Source organism: Neofelis nebulosa, chromosome 9 (genome assembly GCF_028018385.1).
Source record: "Neofelis nebulosa isolate mNeoNeb1 chromosome 9, mNeoNeb1.pri, whole genome shotgun sequence".
NCBI lineage: Eukaryota > Metazoa > Chordata > Mammalia > Carnivora > Felidae > Neofelis > Neofelis nebulosa.
In genome coordinates this window covers 8731830-8751346 of record NC_080790.1, presented here as the reverse complement: position 1 = coordinate 8751346, position 19517 = coordinate 8731830, and the positions used below count along the sequence as shown (strand labels likewise).

The window sequence follows — 19517 nt, the reverse complement described above, 5'->3', positions numbered from 1 at the left end:
TGGTTTTCCTCCGGGACACAAAGTGGGCCACACCTGAACACCGTGTGCCTCCGGGGAAGGAGAGGTGGGAATGTGGGAGGAGGGAAGCATCTGCTGTGCTCCAAGCACTCTCCGCTGATTAGGACCCAGGATCTAAGCCTGCTTGCTGCTCAGAATCCACTGGGGAGCTCATTAACACTGCTTGCTCCCACGCCCCACCGGACGTTGATGAGTCAGAATCTCGAGACGCAAACTCAGGAAGGCTTCAAAGCTCCCAGGGAGTAGGAAATTTGGGAAGTGCTGCATTGCCCTCCCAGCAGCCCATTTCACAGATGAGGCCATCCCCCCCTCCACCGACCACACACACACACAAGGACATGTAAAGGTTTCAACAAGGCATTTGTTAAAATCTTTTCGTGACGTTCTAAAGGAATAGGTTGGATATCTTGGTAATATTATAATGAGAACAGTTACTAACACTAACATTCCTAAGGAATGTGAAAATCTGCTTGGATGGAGGCCTCGAATGGCAGGCCACTGGCTCTATTCTTCCTCTTTCCTTCTTAAGCATTTTATCAGTGTTGGGTTGACAACAGTCAGAAAGCATGTCTGTGACTTACAGTCAAAGACAGTGCAGTGAATTTGTGCTCTGGATGACCCCCTCTGATCCAAAGCCAAGTATATAAAAGAATAAAAGCAAAATGACATAGAGAGGCTCAAAAAAGGGGTTTGATGAGTCACAGACGGATTACGAATGTAAAGCAGGTGTACAAGACTCTGGTCCTGAAGCAGAGGGTGTGGCCAGGACCTGCAAAGGGTCACATGAGATGGGGCACAGGAGCCAGGCTCCACGCTGAGGCCTGTCCCGGGAAGGGGTTCCCGCTGTTGGCAAAAGAGACTTGACAATTTCTGCAGCCCTACTGCTTAGGGCCAGGGCTGTAGAGGACAGGGGGAGGGTGATGCCCAACTTGCCAAACAGGACCTAACCGAGAGGCTGTCTGGCTCAGCATCTGTGTAAAATTTCCCCCGTGTCACCACAAGAAGGGAGCTCTAAGGGGCTCTGATGAGGCCTGGCTCTGGATTGTGCCACCGGGGCCCGGGAGAAAGCTAGTCGAGGGTGAGTTCAGGGTGCCAGACTGAGGATGAATCTCTCAAACCACCCAGCCCTGATGCTGGAGAACAAACTGGGGAGGCAGGCAGGTTTGAGGGGAAAAAACAACAGCAAATGTGAAAACGTAGTCATTCAAAATGAGCCTGAAGGCAAAACTTCTTACACTTAGGAAGAAATACAAGGCTAGGAAAGACAGCCAAAAATACAAAAACAAACCAAAAACCATTAGGAATATGGACTGACACCAAAGTCATTTCACTGAACAGCCTGACAATGACCTTAAATAAGTAAGAGGCTTGGGGTGTCTGGGTGGCTCAGCCAGTTAAGCGTCCGACTTCGGCTCAGATAACAATCTCGAGGTTCATGGGTTCAAGCCGCGTGTCAGGCCCTGTGCTGACAGCTCAGAGCCTGGAGCCTGCTTCGGATTCTGTGTCTCCCTCTCTCTCTGCCCCTTCCCCACTCACACTCTTTCTCTCTCTCAAAAATGAATAGACATTAAAAAAAAAATAAATAAGAGGCTTAAAGATACAGATTGAGGAATAACTTGCGTTAAAAAGAGGAATTATGAAACAGGTGGATGTGAAAATGACACAAAAGTCAGTAGCTAGGACCAGTGCGAAGTCTTGGATATGAAAAGTACAGCCATTGAGATTAAAATGAAGGTATCAGAGGATCCAGCTAGGATCACGGGCTGACAGTGATCAACCTCTCACTTCCCTTTACTGAGCCTCTTCTCGAACCCAGACCCCATTAGGGGCTAGGAAACCAGAGATCTGTGTGGCCCGCTTTCTGTTCTTAAGAAGTTCGTCCTCCAGTAGGGAAAAAGAAACGCTGCGGAACCGATCAATAAAGTCTAAGCGAGCACCTAGACTCGTAGACACAAGTCACGACGGGCACCAGATGTGGGTGGAATTCACTTGGCCTCCAAGGGCAGAAGAGGGCATCGGGCCTTGAAAGAAAAGTAGGCACTCTCTGGACAAAGAGCTGGGGAGGGAGCGTCGTGAAATCATGAATAAGGGCAAAGGGGTGATGGGGCCATTTGGTGAACCCTTGCAAGCCCGGTGTGATTAGAACTGTGCCTCAGCCAAAAAATAAAAGATAAAATAATTGTGCCTCAGCCCTCAGCGCGATCACCAACAGAGCCTCTAAGAAAAACAGAGATGCCTGGGCCCAACCCCTGGGTTCTGATTTCTGATTCTGATTCTGACTATTTGGAAACTCTATGATTCTGAGGTCTAGGACCGAGAGCAACTTCAAGACCCCCATGAGGCCAGCTTTGCGGGTGAGGTTAGATCAGGTGACCAGCCAGCAAGGCCTCTTCCGGTCCAACATTCAAGGCCCTTCCTTTACCAGAAAGTGTCCAAGGGCGGGACCCACGGAGAACAGTGTCTCTCCAACCTGCTCCCTACCCCACCTACTGTCACGCCTAAGAGGCGTCAAGCGCTAGGGTTCATTGGAAAATGACCAGCAGTCCAATGAGATGGTCCCTGCCGGAAAACCAATCTCCAGCCCAGCATGAGGGCTAAGCCGAGGCATGCAGGCTGGGAGAACTGGTTCCCGTGACACTTGGAGTCCACTCCTATGAAAGCTGTCCTGAGAAAACCAGGAAGGCGGGCTTTCCAGTGGAGAGAGCAGGGTCTTTTCAGCAGGAGGCCCGCGCTGGAATTTCCGTTGCTCTGCTGGGTATAACCTCTCTAAGCTCCTCTGTGTGTAACCTGAGGCTAATAATCCGCTGACACGGTTGTTATAAGGACTGGTAAGACAAAAGGGAAAACGTCTCCCAGGCTCCTAACATATAAAAAGCACTCAGGAAACAATAATAATACACCTAGACACTTATCACTGTGAAAGCACTCAATTTATCCATAAACTGGGACACCTGGGTGGCTCAGTCGCTTAAGGGTCTGACTTCGTCTCAGGTCATGATCTCACAGTCCGTGAGTTCGAGCCCCGCGTCGGGCTCTGTGCGGACAGCTCAGAGCCTGGAGCCTGCTTCGGATTCTGTGTCTCCCTCTCTCTGTTCCTCTCCTGCTCGCACTCTCTTTCTCTCTCTCAAAAAGAAATAAAAAATTTTTTAAAAGAAACAATAGTTCTTTAAAAATAAATAAATGATCCATCAACTGAGAATAACTCATATGCTTGCAAAATGCTATTATACCAGGCAGCTGCTTGTGTTCAGCATGTAAGACTCACTGTTCCTTCTCTTTCCATCTGGTGACCTCTCACCCATTGGGCATTTCCAATTGGAGAAAAATCAGAAACCTGATCCCATCTTGTTTCACCATTAATTGTGAGGTGTCTATCAAACGGCTATTAATAAACTCAATTTCTGCTTACTTAGGTCAAATCAGGGGAAGACACCAACTAGCCAAGGCCCCTTTGCCTTTACTCTGAATGAATGAAGTTCAAATCGCCTTGTCCTTAAAGAGAATTCACTCAAGTATGTCAACAGAACTCTCATACTGTTGGTAGAAAATGTTTTATGTATGAACCCTTTTTTCATTTGCCACCCTCCCCCCCACCCGCATGAGGCAGAGGGGACATGATCCTTGCCAGAGTGCCCTGTCCCCCGTCCCCGATGTGGCAGCGCCCTCTAGGGGGTCTTTCTGGGCCACCAAATGACAGCCATTCAATGCTCTTTACAAAGGGCTGCACGTTTACGGGATAAACGGGGAAGCAGCAGGGCTGGAAGGAAACAGGGTCCCTCTCAGCCACGGCCATACAGCAAGACTCGGTCCACCACTCTGAAGCCTGGACACCGTTACTCCGTGTTGCTCCAGAAAGAATTCCGGCCGGGGCGCCTAGGAGGCTCAGTCCATTAAGCATCTAACTTCAGCTCAGGTCGTGATCTCACGGTTCTCGAGTTCAAGCCTCACGTCGGGTTCTGTGCTGTCAGCACAGAGCCTGCTTCAGATCCTCTGACCCCCTCTCTCTGCCCTTCCCCTGTTTGCACTCTCTCAAAAATAAATAAAACGTTAAAAAAAATTAAAACCAATAAAAAGAATTGTGACCTGTGATCCCAGAGTGGTCAAGTGAGCCAGCTGATGGGAAGTTGCCCCCCCCAAGGGTATTCGAACTGTGCCCCTCACGAGGCACAAAGCCCCAGTGTGGCCAGTGTGGCCAAGGAGGGAGAGAGAGGGTGGGGCTGAGCGGGAGGCGGGTGGTGTGGGGGAAGGACAGGGGCCTTGGGATGGGAGGGCCCTAAGCTCGACATCTTTGCAGCCTCACATGGGGGGACCCCTCTGGATGAACAGATGTCACGAAGGTGCCCTTCCTCTCGACGGCCCCGGCCTGGCCTCAGTCCCCAGCCCAGCAGGTTTGCTAAGCAGAGTGTAGGCTGGATTTCAGCCTCCGCCTGCCCCTCAGCTGGGGCTCCATACAGACCCCAGGCTGAAGAATTCTATGCAGCACCCCCCCATGGCACCCTCGATTCCCAAAAGTACCTGATAAATGCAACCTCCCCCATGAGTGACCGTCAGCTAGGTGACCTGAGGGTGGGCGCCCCACGCTTGGGGTTGCACACGCAGAGTCTCGTGTAATCTGCAGACAGCCCCGTGGGGGGGGGGGGGAGGAGGCGGGCAAGGTGTCATTGCTCCAAAGTCATGGCAGGTCTGCCCCAAGCCACACCATGAGCCCAGAAGCCAGACCTCCGGACCGTTCACGTTCAAGTTCTCCGTGTTCCCCTCCTACTCAACGCGATTCTCCTCTGTCTCCTTCCTAGTAACAATAAACTCTTCAGAGGTTCACGGGAAAGCCCTTCCTCTCCCACCTTGCTGGCCCTGCTGTAGGAGACGTCACATCCCCCTGCCCCTCCTGGGCCCTGGCCACAGCCCCCGACCAGGAGCATCAGCAGCCACGTCCCACAAACGCGCAGTAACACGCTGCCTTCTTGTCAATCCTGCCTGGATAAAAAAGACATTAGGTCATTTTTATTCTGAACTTTTGGTTACTGACTGCTCGTCTGTTCTTCTTCTTTATCAAACCCAAAAAGGATCCCAAGCAGCTTAGAAAGAAAAGAAATCAAATGGCAGTACTGTTTAAAACCAGATCAAAAGCGGTGAGGCAGAGCAGGATTTAGAATGACTGGAGAGAGCGGAGAGAATTATTCCTGAAATCTAGACCGGGGGTAATCCTGTGGTTGGGCACCCAACAAAACTCGGCCCCCCTGGCCGCCAGGGCGAGAGGGGAAAGGCACGTAACGGGGCCTTCTGGAACAGGACCCTTATCGGTTCGGCCCCATGGATAAACCTTCCAGCCACACACCCTGCGTGGAATGTGTTTATGGGGCCTCGGACAGAACAGACGGCAACAGAAGGACAGCATCTGACCCCAGTGGGGCCTCGGCCACAGGCATCTTCCAGGTCACCTGAACGGGATGGTCTGATCTTTCTGGGGGGGGGGCATATGCTCTGCTCCCGGCGCCTGGGCCCTAACCACCCACGCCAGTCCTGTGCCTTTAAGTGAGACCAGCTCACCCACAAAACACACCACATCACCCCTGTCCAGCTGCCAATATCCACCAGCCTCGGGCATCCGGGACTAACTCAGCCGGGCCAGACGCTCTGGCACCAACCTTTCACACCAGCCTTCCCCTATCCCAGGGTCCATCTGTCCTAACGTTCTGGTCTTTGTCTCCCATCCCGCCCGCGGACCTAACTGCAGAGCCGTCTCTAGAATGCTCCTGAGCTCTGCTTCCTCTCTCTCCAAGTGCACCCCACCTGCAGTGCGTAGCGTGTCCCCAGAGGGCAGCCCGGTGGCTGCGGACGATCACAGGGTAAGTGCTAAAACGGGATAAGGAGGGGGGTCTCCGCACGGAAGTGAAGCCCAGACCAGGCCAAAGCTCAACGCCGAAGGATAAGGACTTGGGTCTCACCTTGTCAGGCCGTCCATTCGCCTTCCCTCGACAAACCCCAAGCACTTGCCGTGGGCCGGCGACCAGTCTTGGAATAACTACAGCGACAGCTGGCGGGTGCCACGCTCCGAATGGGGGCGATGGTTGAGACTGGAGGCGTCACTCTCAGCCACGGTTTCAAGGCACAACGGCACGAGGACAAGGCCTTGAAGGGTCAGGAGGCCACTGGCGGTGGTGAAGCCCCCCCCACCCCCGCCAGGTTCTCTATTAGCTGAGTGTAAATGGTGCAAGAAGAAACGGGGTTGCCTAAGCAGAGGCACAGGGAGAACGCCGTGGGGATGAAAGAGAAGGAAACAGAGGGAAACTTCTAGAAAGAGAAAGCCAAGTGTCTTCCAAATACAAGGGCGAAGCAAAGTTCAAAGTGGTATCTGAACGTCGGTACGTTTCCCGCATGGGAAGGCCAGGACACTGGGATTTTAGTCTCAGAACACAGGCCAACGGCCCTCTGCGGGGCTCAGTCTCCCCATCTGCAAACCAAGGGGCTGCAGCAGGTCTGGGGTTCCTACACTCTGTATTTCAGAGACCAAGGTTACATTTCTAGCCTGGACCCTCCCGGCTTCCACTCCACATGCCTCTCACCGTCCCCTGCACCCACTGGGATCACGGCAACAGCCCCTGCCCTGGTCCCACTGCTCCCGTCCCATCAGCCGAGGGCCCGGAGACTCGTCCCCACAGTCGGCACAGTCCAGGGCAGTGCATACCCCAAGTCCCCCACGACTTCCGTCGCTGGCCCTTATGATGCTCAGCACCCCCACCCCCGCCTTGCCCTCCGACATCAGCCCCTCCTCCCCTCCTGTTCTCTCGCTCCGGCCTCCTCGCAGTTGCTTAAACCAGCCTAGAAGCTTCAGCCAGGGCCTGCACACCTACTGCGCGCCCCCTCACTTCCTCACCGGCCTCCAGGCTTTGCTCAAATGTCACCTTCTCTGGGAGCCCCGCCCTGCCCTCCCCACGAAAGCCACATCGTTCTCCCATCTCGTCACCCTCCCCCTGCTTGTATCCCCCCTCCCCGTAACCCCCTCTCCATCTGGCATAGGTTTTACCTTTTCATTCGCTCATTCCTTTCTCCTCCACCTGGAGTGTAAGCTCCAGGGGGGCAGGGATGTTTGGGGGTTCACTCACTGCTCTATGTCCAGCACCTAGAAGGCCACCGGCCACATAGCAGAAACCTAAGGAGTATTTGTTACCAGAACGCACAAAGGAATAAAAACACAATCATCTTTTACTACTTTTGTTGGGGGGGGGGGGGGTGTGGAGCATGGGGGTAACTGACAAAGGAGCCGCCAACTTCTTAGCTTCAGAAGGCAGGAAAGGGCCTCTGCTATTATAATCGTTTCATAAAGGAAAGATACTTTAACGTCCCCAAGATGGGAGCTGCGTTCTCTCACGGTAAATAATAATCGTTCCCAGAAAACAGTCACAACGGCGCAACACTGTCCCGCTCCCTTTTCTCCCCGTGCATCTCCCCAGCCTCCCGGCTCTGCGTCCCAGGGGCTCTTACTCGAACAAAAAGACAAGATGGCCCAGACGTGCCTGCTCACGTCACAAGCATTCCTGGCTCCCCGAGAAAGGCGGGGGGGGGGGGGGGCGTTCCAGCTCAAGAAGCCGGCTGGGATCCAGGGCCACGGCTCAGGTCAGCGAGAGCCAGCGTGACACCAGCCTGTGGCTCGCAAACTGTACAGTCCCCACCGAGCTTGTCGGCGCGTGCATACCTCCTCCACGCGGCCACCGAGGGCAAAATCCGGAGACGGCGCAAACCTCACCCCACTTACCCGCTGGGTGGGGGCTCAGGGCTGAGCAAGGAGGCTGAGGGCAGCCCCGTCAGGTGGAAAGGGCGGCGGGGGACGGGGGCAGGCCGTGGGCACACCTGGAGGGCGGCCCTGCCCGTCTTCCTTCCCCTGCAGAGCCGGACAGGTGCACCTGTGGTTCTCCAAATCGAAACCAGCCCAGACCTCTTGTTTTCCCTCCTTCTGTCTCCCGGTCCCCAATCCCACCCCCCCACCCCCCCCACACACACACCCAGGCTCAGCTCCAGGCCCACCTGCCACAACCACAAGGTTGTTGTGGCTCCTGGCTCCCGGCACTGGAGGTGACAAGTTGAGTCCTCTGTGTCCCGGCCTCCCTGTTTGAAGCGTGCGTAGCCGGCCCCTTCTGTCCCATCATTTCACGTTTAAAAACATCGGAACACAGGGGTGCCTAAGTGGCTCAGTCAAGCGTCCAACACTTGATTTCGGCTCAGATCATGATCTCGCGGTTCCTGAGTTCGAGCCCCGTGTCAGGCTCTGTGCTGACAGCGCAGAGCCTGCTTGGGACTTTCTCTCTCTGCCCCTCCCCCACTTGCGCTCTCTGTCTCTGTCTCTCTCTCTCTCTCAAAATAAATAAACATTTAAAAAAATATATCAGAACACAAAATTAGACCTGATTCCCATTACACAACGTACATTATATCGCGTGGTTCTCAGCTGCCTGCCTGTCCTTTACATTTGAGACTGTCTCTTCTCTGGCCCCCACGGGGCCCAGAGCGTGCACGGCAAACCCCTGGGGCATAAACTACGTTAGTAGGAGCTCCCCCGTTTGCAAAGTGCTGCGACTCACAAAACTCATTTGAGCCTCACGGTACCAGGCAGGGAAACTGAGTCTCTCAGCGAAGTGACCTTGCCCAAGGTCACGCACCTAGTCATTTGGAATGCTAGGTCTGCATCCCCGGGTTTCTAAACTCCGAGACTATGGCTCTTGGGCACCTCAGTACATTGCTTCTCAAAAGTGCATCTACGGTGGGGGGGGGGGGGAACCAACCAACCAAACAAACAAACAAAAACACAACTCTTCCTGGCAGAGTGAGGTCCTCATAATATACATACTCTTAATTTAAGTGCATTTAGTTACATATACTGTTGGCAAAATAAAAGAGGGAAACAAGAAAAATAATAATAATTTCAAGCGTGCATGACGATTGTTCTTGCTTTTTTCACTCCAGAGGGTAATTCCCAGAAAGGTCTCAACTAGAAAGCCCAGAGCTGCTGTTCCCCCGACTGTGTCGCTTCCCGGGTGGGTGTCCGGGAGTAAACATCTCGCTCTCCTGATGTGAGCGTAACCCTCAGGGAGAGAGATCGCGCTGTGCCAAAGCCCCACTGCAAGGCTTAACGGAAGAAACGGAAATCTGCTCCAAGGCTCCAGAAGACAGGCCCGTGTTGGATTTGGTAAGCGCTGACACCGATTACACGCATACCAAGCGCTTCACGGCTTTTAACCCACTTGGTCTCCCAAAAGCCATTTTGCGGATGAGAAACGAGGCTAAGAAAGGTCGATCGCCAGCCAGCAAGCTCGAGAGTTAGGCTTTGAACCCTAAGAGGGAGTCCGAATCATCTGCTCCCTTAACCGTAAACGCTAACGTGCGGTCAAGATCCTAATCTTTGCACGAAACACATCGCCACCTCACGGAGCCCCCACCCAGCTCCAGCCCTGACCAGAGGGGTGGTGCAGGCGACCGAGACCCCTAAGGGACAGTGAGAAAAAACCTTTGGGAGCAAGCTGTGGGTTAGAAGACGGCTCCGAAGCCAGGCACAGGCGCGGCCTTACTGGTATGTGCTGGGTAAGGTGATCGTTCTATTAGAGGGGACCGCGCCTGTCTCTGCAAGACGCAGAGTGTCTTCTGACAGCAGGGTGCTGCGAGGGGTGAAATCACAAGAAAAGGCAACGGTGATGAATCCAGATCGGGCCCAGGGATTGCTGACTTTGTTGGCGCCCCACTGAGTTACCACATTCTTGTCACTAGTGAAAGTCACGGGGCCTGGGGGCCGTGGTCGTCTTACGGGCAGGTGGGTGGTTTTGCTGCTTGTAATGGCAGAGTACTGCCTCCAGGGGGCACTCCGAACTCCCCTACGCTCCACCTGAGGGAGGGATGGGGCAGGTCCAGGACCCCCACAGGAGGAGCGGGCCAGCTCTGGAGAAGCCTTGAATACCAAGCTAAAACACCCGGATAGAGACCACACTCCGAATTCTCCTCCACATTAGGAGACACAAGGGTCCGGATTTGTGAGTCTCCTCCTCACATTGCTTACTAAGACCAATGAGCCAAGTCCAGATGATGCGATGTGTCTTCACCGTGATGTCTGCGGCCCAAGCTGTAACTACAGGCTCTCTTGTCTTCAGGTTTAGTGTCATTATGCATAACAGCTCCATTCACCAAACACCCGTATTATGTTGTTAGGTATCATAGGCCCCATTATACAGATGAGAAAACGAAGGCTCCAGGAAATCAGAACTGGTAAGTGGCAAAACTGGGGCTTGAGCCCTGGCCCTGTGGCTCCCGCACACGCCCCCTATGCTGGTTTCATGCTGGGTCCCACATATTTGGCCACGGCTTGCTTCGTTTCACAGGCTGGGCGCCCAACCAATGTCAACAGCAAGCGCCATGAACTGCCCGCTAAGGAGTAATCAAGTCCCAGATGGCCGGAGGAACAAACTCTGCAGACTTAGCTTGAGGAGAACGCCCTGTCCTGTCAAAACCCAGCCTGCTTTCACGCTGAACCCTCGGTCTAGAAGGCTCCGCCCCGCTGAGTGTTTATTGAAATCCTACCCTCCTCCCAGGCTTGGCTCGGGTGCCAGCTTCTGAGACGCCTTCCCTGGCCCTGCCGGCCGGAATTCCTCCTGCTCTGTGCTCCCGTGAACCTGGCGGCTGGCAGGGAGCAGGCCCACCGGCTCACATTCTGCCTTGACCTCCTGTGGGCAGGGACCAGGTCTCACCCTTCCCTCGGCGCCCCGCAGGGCTCTGCATAGACTCAGGGCCTGGAGGTCGAGTCCACGGTCTGTGGCAATGCTGACGGCCAATGCCACAGGTGGATGGGGCCAAGTTAACAGGTGCCTCCAAGGGCTCACAGCGCTGCCAGCTGCCCTCTCCCAGCCCCAGGAATGAAAGCGCCCCACAGTGGCTGAGCTGCTTGCACCCTTCCAGAAGCCGCCAGCCTGGCCCGGACTCCAGCAGCAGCTCCGGCCTGGCCCGTCTTACGGCCTCCTGCTCACCCCTTCCTGCGTGCAGTCAGTCCACCTAAGTGTCTGCCTCAATTCCCTGCTTTGTGCTCCAGCCCTGCTTTGCTGAAGCCTGACTCTGGACCTGGCCTTCCTCTGCCCTCGTGGGCTGGTCCGGGCCTCAGCCTCGCCAGCAGCAGCAGGAGGCCAGCCTTCCCACTGGAGCCTTCCCACTGGAGGCCAGGTTCCCGGTATCCCCTTGCTACAACCACCCTCAGCCCAACAGGTCAGGTTCCTCCAGACGCGGGCACAAACCTGCACCAAGCCCAAACGTCTGGGCCCCTTGAGACCTGGGGAGGGGGACGCCCTGCCGGAGGCAGGGCAGAGGCTCCAGGGTCCAGTAACCACACGCCCCACCCCCCACCGGCCTTTCACTCTCTTGCGGGGAAGCCGCCCCCCCCCCCCCCCCCCCCCCCCCCCCCCCCCCCCCCCCCGTCTCCCAGGGCAGAAAGTCGCACAGCAGGTGCCACACTGCTTCGGCCTTTGGAATGGAGCACTCAGGGCAGGGAGGGGGCTCGGAAAGTTATGGAACGAAAGGGGACAAGAGGTGGCTTCGGAATCCTTTGGGTGACTTAATTAGAATGAGCCTTCAGCGAAATGTAGCGTGACCTCTGTTTACAAGGTTCCCAGGCTCCTCGAGCGGTGGCTGACCAGCATCTCGCGATCTTATATACGCCCCGCTGTATATTCTGGATCTTCTATCATGAACATGCTTTTGTAATCAGGAGAAAATAACTAGGGGCACCTTTGTGGCTCAGGTGGTTGAGCGTCCACCTATTGTTCTCTCTCTCCTTCTCTCTCTGCCCCTCCCCCCACTCTCTCTCTCTCTCTCTCTCTCCTTCTGTCTCAAAATAAAAAAGGAAAAATAACTAATAACCAAAACACATAAGCAGAGAACGGATATTGTCAGAGCGTCCTCAGATCACAGTGTCTACAGGGTGCCCAGGATACGAGAACAGGGGCTGTGCTGGCCCCAGGACACCAGCTTCCTGTCCCCTCCTCCCGCCAGCCCCTGAGCTACTGTGGACAGGTCCCAACTTCACGGCCTCAATTTCCTTGACTGTCAAATGGAAAGAACAGTGTGCGCACGGGCTGTACAAAAGAGATGCCACAATTATAAGTCCCATGACCTGGGGCGCCCGGGTGGCTCAGTCGGTTGAGCGTCCGACGTCAGCTCAGGTCATGATCTCACGGTTCGTGGGTTCGAGCCCCACGTCGGGCTCTGGGCTGACAGCTCAGAGTCTGGAGCCTGCTTTGGATTCTGGGTCTCCCTCTCTCTCTGCCCCTCCCCTGCTCATGCTCTGTCTCTCTCTCAAAAATAAATAAACGTTAAAAAAAATAAGAAAAAGAAAAAAAAAAAGACCTGTGACCCAGGGTGGTAGAGCCCGTGGGTCCCTAGAGTGGATATAGGAGAGCATCATGGGAAGCACAGAAGAGGGAGGTGCACGTCTCAGTCAGAACAGGGCTGCTCTGTGCGAGAGAGACAGTCCAGGAACGGAAACAAGACGCAGCCATCGGAATCCCCAACCACCCACAAAACCAGTCTACTCCATCCGACTGTGGGTGCCTGAGGCCTACACGACACTCCTTGGGGGAGGCCCCATTCCTGTCCCCAGCCTGCCTGTTGAGAGAGGGTCACGGGGCAGCCTCGGGTAACTCCTCCGCAAGCACCTGTCCACGGTTGGATGGAAAATGTCCGCCCAGGGGGGGCAGCCACAAAAGGGCCCAGGGGTGGGGGCAGAACCCAGGCCCCCTTTCTTGGTCCAGCGCCCCCACCGCGTTCCAGCCTGAGCTCCCAGCAGGGCCTGCTGCCCCGGAAGGGAAGGGGACGGCTTGAGGATGCAGGTGACTGGAGTGACAGGTGACAGGTGCTTCGGGGAGCCAGCAGCCTCGTGCGTGCCACACCTCTCGCTCTATTTCCTAGGAAGCGGACAGCCCCGGGCTCTCTCTGCTTCCAAGGCCTACAGAAACTTCCAGACCAGCCCCAGCCTTCTGCAGCTGAGGACAAGAAGCAGAGCGTCCCGGGTGTCCCAGATGCCATTCGGGGTGGCTGGTTAACGCATTACCCTCCCTGCAGCCAAACCCCAGGCCTCTGGAAGAGACAGCAAATCGTGAATTCTAACCCAGGCCACATGCTCAGTGCCCACTTCTACTTGGGGTTATCTGAGACCCCTCTTCTCCCGCTTTGTGGCTTTCACGGAAAATAACTACTTTGAACCAAAGCCCTAGCATCTAGGTGGAGCCCCAAAAGGGCAGGAAGGTACCGCCCCTGGCTTTGGAGGCCAGTGGAGGCCCACAGCACATCCATCACAGCCCCGGGGACACGGCGGTTCAATGACTGCACTGGGCCGGCCACGTCAACAGCCGCCCGCACACAAACCTGAAAGACAACACAAGTTCCCAGCAACCCTGCCCGGCGAGCAGGAAGCCCTCAAAACGTCCGTGTCTCCAGGATCACAGCAATCGCTGCTCATTTTCCACCCACGGCAAAGAAAAAAGCCTTTAATTCTTGGGCAAGTTCTAAAAACTCTTCTATAAACTCAGTCTCCGTGTTGCGGGAGCCCCTGGGGAGCAGCTGGCCCCATCACTCACTTGGAGAAATGTCCTCAACCTAAGTGAGCCCCTCGGGGCACAGACCATCCCGTGGCCCCGCCAGCACTCCCAGTCGGGGGCACGGTGCACAAATGGCCGTGCCCTGGCCCGTACCCTTACCCATGACCAAGGCGAATCCGGGGGGCTCTTGTCCTGTGGGGGCTGCCAGGTGGACCCACCACGGTCCTGCTCCTCCATGGCCCAGCCCGCGGGATGCCGGCCACCTCCTCGCCCAGCACCAGAGAGCAGTGTCCCAACGCGGCTGATTTCACCCTCTCGGGAGCTGGGAGGCAGTGGGGGGTGGGGACATGTAGCCCAGAGCAGGCGGCTTCCCTTTACAGCCAGGAGCCCGGCCAAGTCACAAGGCTCAGGAAAAGAGCAGGGTGTTGAATTGCAAATCCTCTCCCACCTGGGGCCTGGCTAACAAACAGCTGGAGATGTGGCCTGTTCCCAGAAGGATGCAGAGTCCCAGGGCTCGCCAGTTAGTGTGAGCTCTGGGGGAATAGCCTGGTGGGACCCATGACCCCGGCTGGCGGCCGCCGGCCACGCTGTATCCATTCCCCAGCAGGTGTTGGAGAGACCACCTCACAACCAGCGTGCAGGGAGCGGCAGGGGACGGGGGGATCTTTCTCCCTATTCCTCCAGGCCTCAGCACACTTGGGGGAGTCGGGAAGGCTGGGTTCCGGGGCCCCTCCCCCAGAGGCCACCACTGTCCCCTCTATCACGCGCAGTAGCAGCAGGCATCACGACAGCTGGCTGGTTTCGAACACTCCCCCCGCACCAGGAAGCTAAGCACTCCATCCGCACTCTGATGTACGTTGTGCACAGCCACCCGATAGGGTCACGGACACAAGACAGGAGCTTCAGGAACGGCCTTGGGTCACAAAGCAGGAAGTGGCAAAAAGCAGGGCCAGGCTGACTGCAAATCCGGTGCTGGAACTGTAGTTCTGATCCTACCAGGAGCCCTGGGTCCCTGGCCATGGGCTGGGCTCACATGAGCCCCGGGTTTAGAGGAAACTGCAGCAGGGAGGGAGGGAGGGCAGGGCTGGGGGCAGAGGGCACGCCCTGCAGGAGCAGGTGCGGGGGCTCTGACCTGGTCTGACAGGGACCTCGAGATCCCACCCAGAGAGAAGGGGTGGACCCCTGGGGGCGCAGCAGGGCCAAGGAAGGGCTTTAGAAGAGCGACAAGTCAGGATCCCCAACTCAACTCTTACCACGGAGGACTCCCCCCCGCCCTCCACGCCCTGGTCGTCCTCGTGTCCCCGCAACGGGTGACCGGTGACCGTGACGCTAAGGCCAACCACCCCCTGACCTCTTTCAACTCCATTTCTGCAACTCCTCCCCGGCCAAGGCTTCTCTGATTTCGCCCTTCGCAGCCTTCTCCTTCCCTCCAGACAGGACCCCGACGGAGAGCCCACCTGAGGTAGTAGGTGGCGAGTGGCCCGATTCAGAACACAGGACAGGTGTGTCCTAGCTAACTCAAGGGGCATCACTGCGCCTCTGTTTACGGGCTCCGGGGGCAGTGGCTTCCCCTGGGGAGGGGCAGGGAGGGACTCGGGGCCCCCCCGGCCCCCCCCCCCCGCGTCCAGATCACCACCATTCTGGCCACACACGTGCCCCTGGCCCTGCTCGCCCTGGAGAGGCGTGGAGAGGGCCAGGGAGGGACCACTGCGCAGCCCCAGAGCCTAGTGCCACCCCCCACCTCCCGCCGTCTGAATGCCCTGAATGCCACTAACTATAGGGGGGCGGGGGGGGGGGGGGAATAACGCATTAAGACACTTCCATGAGCTGGGTCACCACCACTCTTACTATTTTTAATTCATCCTGTCAAGATATTTTAAGAACCTCATGACCAACGAGTGATAAGATTGTGAGCAATTATACCTGGTCGTGTTTAGCACTTAGCCGGAAATCTGATAGAGGTCCAGGACGGCACAGGCAGAAGGTGCCGTGAACACGGCAGACCGCTGTCGCTGCATCGATTGGGAGGGCGCAGCCCTGGGGACCCTCCGGGAGGAAGGAGCCAGGCCGGGGTCCTCGGAGCTCCGAGCCCGGGGCCATTTCACGCCCCCGCGGGCAGTGCCCCGTGTTGGCGGCGGGAGGTCCGGCGGACATGTGTCTCCCCACCGAGGGCCAGCACCAGTTTGGCTGGTAGTTCTAGAAGCGCCGAAGTGAGCGCCGACAGAGCTCCCGGAAGCGGAAGTGGAAGCGGAAGCGGAAGCCCGGCGTGATGCTTACACCTCCCCCCCCCCCCCAGTCACACCCACCTGGGCTCTGGGTCTGACCCTCCCATTAGAAGCGATTCTGCCTCAAGGCGATTCAGACTCGGAGACTTTGTTTCCTTATCTGGGAAACACAGGGATGCAAACAGAGTCTCTCCCTCATGGGGCTGTTGTGGGGACACCTGGGACCTTGTGGGGCTCCACACAAGGCCTGGCGTGTGTTAGACTCTCAAACTGAAGTAGCAATAATTACTCCTTACAGTAACTTTGAGGTCGGCATTAATAGGCCCATTTGACAGATGGAGAAACTGAGCCTGTGCCTATTTGGGGCTTCTGTCAGCTGCAGACTGTCCAACATTTCCTACTCTACAGCTCCTGAGACCCCATCAGGGCCCCCTCAGGGGCCGTGGCCAGGACCAAGCTGAATTTCCCCAGCTGTGAAGAATCCACAGGCTGTCCCCTTTCCCCCAGGCTGCCAGGCACCTGTTAACCCCCCAAGAACACCGTGGATTCTCCCATTCCCATTTTCCCTTAGCTCATGCGGTCACCTCCTCCCGGAATGCCTTTCCTCTCCTCTGTTCCTTTTCAAATGTGCCCCCTTTCCAGGCCCACCCCAGACCTCCCTCCCCCATGGAACCTTCCCTGACCTGTCCACCCCATAATGATTCTCCCATCCTTTGGCCTTTGGGGGGAAGGGTGAGGTTGAAACGGACATTTGTGAGCCCCTTCCGTGTGCCTACTGTCTCCTCACACATACCATCCCTCATGATCAAGGTTTGCTTTTTCCCAGAAGAGGAAACAGGCTCGGAGAGGCTCACGTGGCCAGGAAGACGTGGGGAGAGTCCTCCTGATCCAACACGCAGAGGGTGCCAGGGAGGTGCCTCACCTGTGAGTCCGTCCCATCACCCCAACGACTGCGGGGACCCCTCTGGACAGGCCTAACTCACCTGTAGCTCCAAAAGTACTTCACCCAGTGGGAAGGACACAGCACGGGGAAAAAAAGTCACATGGCGGGGGGGGGGGGGTGTTTCATTAAGAAACTTACTTTCTCTAGAGCAGTTTGGGTTCACCTGCAAAATTGATCTGAAAGTACGGAGCGTTCTCAAATACTCTGTTCCCACACAGGCACACCTTCCCCACTGTCGTCGCCCTGGCACCATATTAGTGCATTTGTGACAACGGATGAGCCCACGCCAACCCATCATTATCCCCCAGAGCCCGCGCTTTCCATCAAGGCGCCCTACGGTGTGGTGCGGTCTACGGTTTCGACAAATGGAGACGGCTATGGATCTACCTTTTCGGCGTCACTCGGAGCGTGTCACTGCCCTAAAAACCCTCTGTGCCCCACCGATTCATCCCTCCTGCCCTCCCTGTCTCCTCCTGGCCCCATAGCTCCTTTCCTTTCAGTGCTGGCTGACCGTCCACAGTCTGGCTGGGCCACGGGTTCATCCATTCACCTACTGGGCGAAGAAGATCCGCGGCGCTTCTGGGTTTTGGCAATTGTGAACAAAGCCGCTACGAGCTGTGTCTGTACGCACACAAGGTTTCTGAGCGGGCCTAAGCTTCCAACTCCTCTGGGGGAAGACCAGGGAGCACGATTTCTGGATGGCACGGGAAGGGTATGGTCAGTTTCGCAAGAAACCGCCGAACTGTCTTCCAAAGTGGCGGCAGCATTCCGCACGCCCACCAGCCGTGAGCCAGAGCTCCTGCCACTCCGCGTCCCCGCCAGCGTCGGGCGTTGTCGGCGCTCTGGATTCGCGTCCTTCCGATAGGTGTGGGGCGATCCCTCGTGGTTGTTTCCATTGGCATCTCCCCGGTGACGCACGACGTGGAGCATCTTTCCATGTGCTTATCTGTCATGTCTGCGAAGGTCGTTGGCCCATTTTTTTTTAATGTCTATTTCTTTTGAGAGACAGAGGGAAACAGCGTGTGCGAGTAGGGGAGGAACAGAGAGAGAGGGAGACAGAGAACCTCAAGCAGGCAGCGCAGAGCCGGGCGAGGGGCTCAATCCCACAAATGGTGAGATCATGACCTGAGATGAAACCGAGAGTCTGAGGCTCAACCGACTGAGCCACCCAGGCGCTCTGGCCCCTTTTTTTTTTTTTTTTTTTTTTTAATATTTATTTAGTTTTGAGAGAGAGAGAGAGAGAGAGACACAGAGAGAGAGAGAGAGCAGCAGGGGTGGGGCAGAGAGAGAGGGAGACACCGAATTAGAAGCAGGCTCCAGGCTCTGAGCTGTCAGCACAGAGCCCAATGTGGGGCTCGAACTCACGGACCTCAAGATCATGACCTGAGCCGCAGGCGCCCCAGCCGGCCCATTTTTTAATCGAGTTGTTGCTTTTGTTATAGTTGAGTTTAAAGAGTTCTCTGTGTATTTTGGGTAACAGCCCTTTATCATGTGCATACACTAGATCCATCAAGGTCCCAGTAGAAAACAGACTGGACACTCGAGCTGGGACCTTAAAGAGGCCTATTAAAGAGACTGTGAACAGGATATGGGCAGAGTTGCAGAAGACCCACAGGGGGTGGTGACAAGACCAGCACCAGCCAGAGGAGGGGCCAAGGCCAGCCTGGGCTGGGGGAAAGGAGAGGGGACAGTGGCCTGAACCCAGCTGTAGGAGGCAGGGCATCAGCCCCCACAGGTGTCCACATCCTAATCCCTGGAACCTGTAACTATATTACATCCTGGAGGTCACATTACACCTTCTGCCACATCACACGCCAAGGGGAAATGAGGGCTGCGGTGGAGTCAGGGTTGCTGGTTGGCTGGGCTTAAAATGGGGAGGCTGTTCCGGATTATCTCCAAACAACCACCTGAATAGTTGTCCCAGGCCCCTCTTCTCCTGCTTTGCCACTGCAGAGCTTGGAGCATGCCTGACGCCCCTGCCTGTCCCCGCAGTCTCTGTCCTTGCTGTGTGCATCCAGGTGGGCCCGATATAATCACAGGGTCTTTAAAAGAAGCAGCGGGGGCAGAAGATAGGCAGAAAGGACAACATGGGAGAGAGGTGGCACGACTTTGCTGACTTTGAAAAGGAGACCACAACTGAATGACGCTGACAGCCTGCAGAACCTGGAAGGCAAGGACACGGGGTCCCCACTAGGGCTTCCAGAAGGCACGTACCCTGCCAGCACCTTGATGTTAGCCCCGCCACACCTGTACTGGACTTCGGCTCTAGTGCAGCGGAAGGTAATGAATCCGCATCGCCTGAAGCCGCTACGTTGCCTGTCATTTGTTACAGCAGATGTGGAAGACGAGTGCACTAGGTAGCTGGAAGAGGTTCCCCTTCAGGACCTTTGGTTGAGGGTGCCAAGGGTGTCAGCCAGTGCGTGGCAATCCAGCAAGGAGGAAGGGAGAGGAACAAATACCTTCAACTCTCTCCTCCCACTTTCTCATTGTCCACCACTGGCTGGACCCAAGTGGAGGCTGGAGAGCTCAGAGCAGAGAAGAATGAATAACAGATATAGAAAGGCGGATCTGAGAGGAAGATCTGGGGTGTGTGTGTGTGTGTGTGTGTGCATATACGTGCGTGCACACACACCTGCCTACCTGTCCCTCTGTCCCTGTCTCTCTCTGTCACACACACACACACACACACACATCCTACCATGACTCAATCCTGACTCAAAGGCATTAACTCTTTTTTTTCAAGTTTCGAGTAGCCAATCATCTCTCCAG

General features: G+C 56.0%; 1 protein-coding gene across 4 annotated transcripts in view; it reads right to left on the bottom strand.

The window, feature by feature from the left end:
- Window positions 1-13861, bottom strand: part of LPIN1 (lipin 1) — a 128730-nt gene extending 114869 nt beyond the window's left edge. For 2 of the 4 annotated variants that reach the window (XM_058682565.1, XM_058682563.1), the window contains exon 1: window positions 13740-13860. In XM_058682565.1, the coding sequence (XP_058538548.1) occupies window positions 13740-13817 (78 nt within the window). In that variant the 5' untranslated portion in view covers window positions 13818-13860. Of the gene's footprint in view, window positions 1-13739 lie in introns of all 4 variants that reach the window. The other 2 variants (XM_058682562.1, XM_058682568.1) reach the window with 2 other exon arrangements.
- Window positions 13862-19517: the final 5656 nt, after the last annotated feature.